This window comes from Triticum dicoccoides, chromosome 3A (assembly GCF_002162155.2).
Source record: "Triticum dicoccoides isolate Atlit2015 ecotype Zavitan chromosome 3A, WEW_v2.0, whole genome shotgun sequence".
NCBI lineage: Eukaryota > Viridiplantae > Streptophyta > Magnoliopsida > Poales > Poaceae > Triticum > Triticum dicoccoides.
In genome coordinates this window covers 433,221,093-433,228,247 of record NC_041384.1, presented here as the reverse complement: position 1 = coordinate 433,228,247, position 7,155 = coordinate 433,221,093, and the positions used below count along the sequence as shown (strand labels likewise).

Sequence of the window (7,155 nt, the reverse complement as noted above, 5' to 3'; positions counted from 1 at the left end):
AGCGTGGCATCCCAAGGAAGGAACCCGCGAGCGGAGCAATTTCTTGGCTTTGGAGAATGCTAGATCCTCCCATCATCGTCTCGGTCCCATCCTTGTCGGTGATACAGAAGCACGTTTGACATTTAGAAATCACTATACCTGTACGTGCTGTAGATTAGAAGCAAGCAACGTTCGTTCCTGTAGATTCATGCACCTCTGGTCCTGGAATCCCGAAACGAGGATGCCAACGGAACGGTGGTCTAGTTACACTACACCAAGACGCATGGCACGGCATGGCATGCATATCCAAGGAGGCTGCGGCCTGCCGGTTGCTTCGTTGCAGCCATCGTGTCTTCCGGTTCCTGTCGAGAAGGAAGGAGCAAGACGCAGCCCATGCATGCATGTAGCCCGGAACGTGAATGTAATGTACACGTCTGTTCCTTGAGAAATCGTCTTGCAGATGCCATGATGGTCCTCGCGGAGCTTCCCTCCCTCCAGAAGCAGAAACAGAGCATTTCGTTTCGTTCGTCTCCACGCAGTCAAGATCCGCGAATCCTACGCATGGCATTTCATCATTGCGCTCGCGAGCCTCGGCAGGGCGGGATGCAGTTTTGTCATCAGTTAAAGTGCACCACCAACACCAAGGAGGCCAAGAATAAAAACATAAATGGAACTGACTCCCCTTTCATAGCATAAGATACCACTAGAAATTTTTCCGACGGGCATCATGGCCGTGGCCCCTCACCAGATGCACGCTAGGCGCAGGCAGGCAAAGCTCTCCTCCTCCTCGCCTCGGATTCGGTGCTAATGCTGACGGCAGTGCACAGCACAGGCCACGCAACTTTTGGTGCTTAAACTAGCTTTGCCTGGCCCTTTCCTAATTATAACGAGATTAAAGGCCTAAAGCCAAGCAAAGGTCAGACTAAACAATGCTTTGCCACCCCCTTTTCCTCCTCAGGGCGTCCGTCAAAGCTAGTGTAGCTTTGGGCCCTTTTCCCCTCGCCTCGCCTCGCATCGCACACAGGCGCACAGGTGGTGTGGATGGGGTCGGGGATAAACAGGGGGAAGTAAACGAACGAAAGGCGCAACAAAAGAAAGCAAAAACGAGCATGGAGATAAACAAAGGCGCCGTAAACAAAGCCGAAAGAAATGGGCGCAGCGCGGTTCCCCGAGCAGCCGAGACCTCACAAGAGAATCACGCGCAGATCTTTGTCCTCGCCAGTCGCCACCCACATCGTACGTACACACATCGCTCTTGTGCAATTTCCGGCCCCGTCTCCACCAGCACCGGCTCATCACCCATCATGGCGCCGCGGAAGGAGCGCCTTTTCAGCTTTCCCGAGATCCAAACCTTCCGTTTCCCCTCTGCTTTGCTTGGCACAAGCAAGAAGAGAACAGCTTCCTTTTACACGAGACGAAACAGCCAAGAAGGAACCATTACGTACGCCAAGTTCTTGCACGAACAAGAGGCCGAATTTTAGCATCTCCTTCTACGTGTGCGTGTGCACATATTCAAGCGACAGTTGGGCGGGGCCATGGAAATGGAAGCAATTATACACCATGATTCATGCTCTCTGTCAATAGGCTAGGAGTGGACTAGGAGTGAAGTGCCTAACTACACACACGAAAGGTCGTGTTACAGCTTACAAGTCTCTTGTACAATGCGAAAAGATGAATAAGGAAAAAAAAAGAACGAACGAAAGTAGGATTAAACTGGCACGACTGCACGACGCTTGTACATGTGGGAGGTGGCGAAAAGAGCCTAAAAGGAGCTCTTTCGGCCTTTCCCCACGCCTAAACTACTTACAAAAGAACTCACTCACACACAAAAGAAGATCTCGCTAGCTTCCCTTCCTAAACCACCGCATGCTCTTCAAGCTTTAACAATTTTTTTTGTACTACTTCGTTTTTCATTGCCTCCTTTGCGAAATTCAGCGCGAAACTTCCTCCACGATTCCGAAGCGAAATGGTGGGTGGGAAAGCATGCGAACCCACTGGGAAAAATAGCTTTGAGAGTGCAAGTTATGTTCCTGGGTCACTCCGGGACCGCAGCAGCGACGAATCGCGCTCCGACATGGACGCTGCACATAGCAAAGTGAAACGCACGTCAGGACAACCGCTTCATCAACCAACGAGTTCACGGAGGCAAGGAACGAAGCCAGCGGTCACGCACCACGGTGGATCGACTCCTTGCAGTGCGCGATGGCGCCCGCGATGCCGTCCTGCTGCTCCAGGAGCGAGTCGTCCCGGCGAGCTGGCGACGACGACTGCGCCGCGGACACCGAGCGGCTCTTCCGCAGCCGGACGTCCACGGCAGCAGCAGCGCCAGGCGCCACCCTCCTCAACCGCCTCGAGATCTTGCTCAGGCACCGCCTGATCGCGTCGGCCGAGGGCGCCCTCCTGGCTTCCTCCTGGTCTTGGTCCGGCGAGCCGTGCGCATACGCGGGGAAGAGCCTCGCCGAGCGCGTGCTGTTGGAGCTCCGGGAGAAGCTGGCGCGGCCGCCGTAGAAGGCGGCCTTGGCGGATCCGAAGCTCAGCGTGCGCAGCTTCCCGCGCCCGCTGGTGCTGAACCGCGCGGCGTCGCCGCTGGGCTCAGACGCGCAGAACTTGGCCGGCGGGGGCGCTCCCCCCCACCCGCAACGGCTGAAGGAGAGGCGCTCGTCGTAGGACGGCGACGCGGAGCAGCTCCGCTGCAGCAGGATGACGAAATCGACCTCGCCGGCGCAGGAGGAGTCCTCGGACTCGGAGCTGGACTCGGCGCTGGACGCTGGCGCGGAGGCGGAGCAGCACGACAGGTCGAGGTCGAAGAACGGGCCCTCGTCCTCGCCGTAGCCGCACGGGCACGGGGTGGCCGGCGCCGTCGCGCTCGCTCTGATCGTGGACACGGCGCGGCGGCGGAAACGCCGCGCCGCGAGCAGGCGGAGGATGTGCATGAGCGCGCTCCCGTGCCTCGCTCTGGAGTCTGGACGTGCGTGTGAGTGTGCGTGCGGCTTTGGCGTTTGCGTGGGTGGTGGACTGGTGGTGTGGTGGTGGTGGTGGTGGTGGTGGTGCTCGTGGCTTTTAAACGGGAGCGGCAAAGGCAGATGTGTGTAACTTTGAAGAACGGAATTGCTATTTATCATCCGGATGAAATTAATTGGACTTCATCCGTTTTTCCGAGCGTCCGATCTCTGTCACGAGATTCGTACTTTTTTCCGTCCACTTTGACCCGTGCCGGTGTGTCCTTCCCGCAGAAACACCTGTTCCCTTCTCCTCGCAACCAGAATAGAGGAGAGAGAGAGAGAGAGAGAGAGAGAGATCCATGGAGATTTGGAGCTCCCCTGTCCCTCGATTCGCTAGGGTGCCCCGGCGTCCAGCGCTCTCCCTCCGGCCGCCCAACCCCCTCCTGCTTCTCCGATGTCCGTGCCAGAGGGGCATCATATCTCGGCCGCCATACCCAACCCCGGCCTCCATTTCCCCCGCCGGCATTTATGGTCCTGTGATTTGGTATGTTCGTCGATTATGACCTGATCTATCCCCCATTCGCTAGGGGTTGTTGTTAGTTGTGTGTAGGATTTCACGGTCAGATCTATTCCCCTTTCGTCCGTAGTGTGTGGTAATTTCCCGCTGGTGTGTTGAATCTCGTCTGTCATGTGAGCTGCATTGTCTTGTTGAATTCAGCTAGTTGTCATGCGCCTTGACATGCGGGGATCCTAATTTCATCCATGTCCATGTTGCTGTCGGACGTGATGATGTTTCTTTTAGTTCAGAACCCTTGCTTTTGCTTGTACGGATGGATGGATGGGATCCTCATTTGTTTCCTCGCCCTCACTTACCTACCAACCAAACTACTCTACTGCCATTGCCACTGCCAGGCTACTACTAATAATCACAACCACCACCCTGACAACTAAAGTATATATTACACTGTAATTTCAGTCCATTTTCATTGTTTACAATGAAGTAGTTTTGTAAATGTGTATGCTGCTCCGTTCAATTTCATTCAGTTAGTCTCATGCCAAGTCATTTTGGTATATATTTTCAGGAAATTCCACTCAATCTGTGCATGTACATTCCTGAATTCCAATTCAGAAATTTCAAGAATTACATTTTGTTACTGGATTTTACACTGTAACTCTAATTGGATTTACAATGTAATTCTTAGTGTATTTTATTGATTTCTTACAGTGTAATCCTTAGTGGAATTACAGTGAATTTTCTTAGTCGATACACTGTAATTCTAATTGGATTTACATTCTTTTTCACTGTAATTTTATTTTTTAGTGAATCTTCACTGTAATTCGTAGTGCTCTTGTAATGTAATACTTTAGTTGGTTTTACAGTGTAATTCCTCAATGGTTTTGCACTGTAATTTTTGGTGCATTTTGCAATGTATGTTGTGGATTTCACAGTGTAACTCTCAATGGATTTACACTGTAATTCTTTATTTTGAATTTTACAGTGTAATTCTTAGTGGATTCACACTGTAATTCTTAGTGTTTTTACTGTGTAAATCTTTGTGCATTGTACTGTATTTACTTATCTTATCAGTGATTTTTACACTGGTTATCATATTGGATTTCATTGTAAGTGTAGGACTTCTCTTGCAACTGTTGATTGCTTTTAGTTCATTTTAAATCTTTTCTTAGGTTTCTGTTGTTGTCATGCTTGATGCTAATCTTAGTTTTTGGTATTTTTGCAGGGTGTTTTATGGATAGTTGCATGATAATGTCCGGTTAGTTCTTTTTTTCCAGTTTTATTTGTGTATTTTATTTCGTCAGATCATCTTATTTGTGTGTAATCCAGTGATGATGTATTGATTGGAATATTTCTTGTACTGTTCATTTTACCCCCTTTTAGCTCAGTTGATGTGATTAATTGTATACCCTTGTAATTAGCTATTTTATACTCCCTCAGTAAAGAAATATAAGAGCGTTTAGATCACTCAAGTAGTGATCTAAACGCTCTTATATTAGATTACGGAGGGAGCATTTTAGCACATTACACTTTTATGGAAGTATTTGTATTTTTTGATTTAGTTCATGTGTTCTTTTTGTTATATTGTCTTTGCCTGACCCATTTATGTATCTGGTAATGGGTATGTAGTAAGCATTTTCGTTTTGTATTTTTTGTATAATGTTTATCCTTTATGCCATATTTCTCAGTATGTTTTTCTTCTATGTGATTTATATATATTAGGGAATAGTTTAATCTATGGGTAGACTCGGGAAGTGTTTTCGTAAGGGTATTCATTCTGCTTGTTCCGAAGAGCAAGGTGATTCAGATGGTGATCCTTTTGTGCCCAATGATTTTGCTGAGGACGATTCTTTCCAAGTTTCCGAGGTCCTTCTCTTTTTTGCTTGTGTTTTCTTTTTTCCGTTTTGTATATTGTTTTTGTGGCTTAGCTTATTTGGTCCAGTAGTTTATTCTCTTTATGTTCTTTTGTATTTATGCAGGATGGTGAAATGGATAACCCTGAGTGTGAAAAAGCTTATATGATTTCTATGTGTCCCACGTAAGTGTGTTGTTGTATTTGTCGTATTTTTATGCCATGTTCATTCTAGATTGAGCATTTTTCTTCATCTGACATATACTTGTGTGACCTGAAGAATCTGCTATTTGTTATCACTTTTATAGATTCTTTTTGTTTCTTTCTACTAGAGTAAGTGCCTTCTAGTGTCAGTGCTTTTAGCCTGATCGTGTTACTCATTTTTTCTGTTAATTTCTATTTTCAGTGTTTATGTTAATGCTAATCAATATTCAGTGTTAACAAGTATCGGTTCATAGCAGTTGACACTTCCAAAGTTACTTATACCCAGTCATTCAATCACAGCTATTTATGAACATGGAGGAAGTGTCCAAACTGTTAGATCAAAGTTTCTTAACAGTGTTTAGTTTTTCAGTTTCCAAAGTTTGTGGAAATAGTCATATATTCTCTCAACTGCAGTAATCCTCAACCTTGTATATTTTCAACTAGTTTTACCTAAATGGAATTGCTAGCCTAGTAGTGTGTTTTTGCCAAAATGGAATTCCTAGCCTAGTGATCTTGAGCGTGTTTTTGTCCCTTGTAGTATGTTCTTTTTTTGCAAATTCAGAAACCTATGACCTGGGCATCTAGTTTTTAGTATATAGTGGTCTTGTGATTATAGACTAGCTGTACATGTGACCATATCCTAGTTGTTCCTAGTATTTGTGCTGGTTCCTTCTTTTGTGTGCTTATATTCTCTTTTCCATCTGTTCTTTCTTCCAGATTTCTTCAGGCAGGAGAGAGACGATAGGAGGTGATGAATGCACAGGAGGGGGGAGAGGGATGTTTTGCTTGTGTTTTTCCTACTTCTCCAGCCATGTTGTTGACGTTTGTCTCCCAGATTTTGGAGGAATCGCCCTCTCTGGTGGCGCTTCACCATGTTCGTCCTCCTATATGTGGTTGTACTTGTACCAGTGCATTTTGTCAGTGTAGTTAACTTTGTTTAGTGGATTTTACACTGTAAAGCTGATAAAATTACAGTGTATTTATTAGTGGTTTTACAGTGTTTTTATAAGCGGATTTGCACTGTAATTCCTATCTGGATTTACACTGTAATTCTTCTCTAGGTTTACAGTGTAATTCTGGCTGGTTTTACAGTGTAGTTCTTTGTCGATATTGCAGCTTTGATATGATTTACACTGTAAATCTTAGTTCAATTTCAGTGTACTTTTAGGTTATTTTACACTGTAATTCTTAGTGGATTACAGTGCATTTTAAAGTGGATTTTACTCTGTAATTCTTTAGTGTATTTGTTAGTGTAATTTTAGTACTTCCTCGGTGGAATTCGTACTGTTATTTAAGCAGTATTTACAGTGTAATTCCTTTTGTGTATTTCATGCGGAATTGTTAGAGTATTTTTGGTGGATCCATAGTGTAAATCCACTGAAGATTTACAGTGTACTTTTGGTGGATTTTACACTGTTTTTTTTTTCAAGTTTCATTACCAGTGGAATTTCAGTATCTTTTTGGTGGAGTTACTATGCATTTTTAGTGGTTTCTGCACTGCCATTTTCAGTGGTATTGTTAGTGTATTTTTAGCCCTTTGTATAGTTGATTCACAGCAACAACGACTGTCATTATTCGTGTGGTTAGATGTCATCAGTTTTGATCCTTGTGCGGGTTGGAAAAGTGTAGCGTGTGGACTCGTTAAAGCCTGCTGCGCAACGATT

At 45.8% G+C, this 7,155-nt stretch overlaps 1 protein-coding gene and 1 long non-coding RNA gene across 2 annotated transcripts; one reads left to right on the top strand and one right to left on the bottom strand.

The window, feature by feature from the left end:
* Positions 1 to 1,651: 1,651 nt before the first annotated feature.
* LOC119268427 lies at positions 1,652 to 3,101 on the bottom strand. The gene is made up of 2 exons (XM_037550057.1): positions 2,153 to 3,101; positions 1,652 to 2,060 (listed from the first exon to the last, which is right to left on the bottom strand). Exons 1-2 carry the CDS (start codon positions 3,099 to 3,101, stop codon positions 2,002 to 2,004), a joined length of 1,008 nt encoding a protein of 335 aa, XP_037405954.1. The 3' UTR covers positions 1,652 to 2,001.
* A 133-nt stretch (positions 3,102 to 3,234) lies between these two features.
* LOC119268428 lies at positions 3,235 to 6,841 on the top strand. Its single transcript, XR_005133186.1, has 5 exons — positions 3,235 to 3,465; positions 4,661 to 4,693; positions 5,158 to 5,301; positions 5,415 to 5,473; positions 6,209 to 6,841. It is a non-coding gene; the product is annotated as an uncharacterized LOC119268428 (long non-coding RNA).
* The last annotated feature ends 314 nt before the right edge of the window (positions 6,842 to 7,155 follow it).

What these genes read in the sequence shown, in the direction of transcription:
- LOC119268427 (XM_037550057.1), bottom strand. Translation starts at nt 3,101, where the DNA reads ATGATAAATAGCAATTCCGTTCTTCAAAGTTACACACATCTGCCTTTG. An exon ending in CAAGGAGTCGATCCACCGTG is followed by an intron (nt 2,061 to 2,152) that starts GTGCGTGACCGC and finishes TGCTATGTGCAG; the next exon opens with CGTCCATGTCGGAGCGCGAT.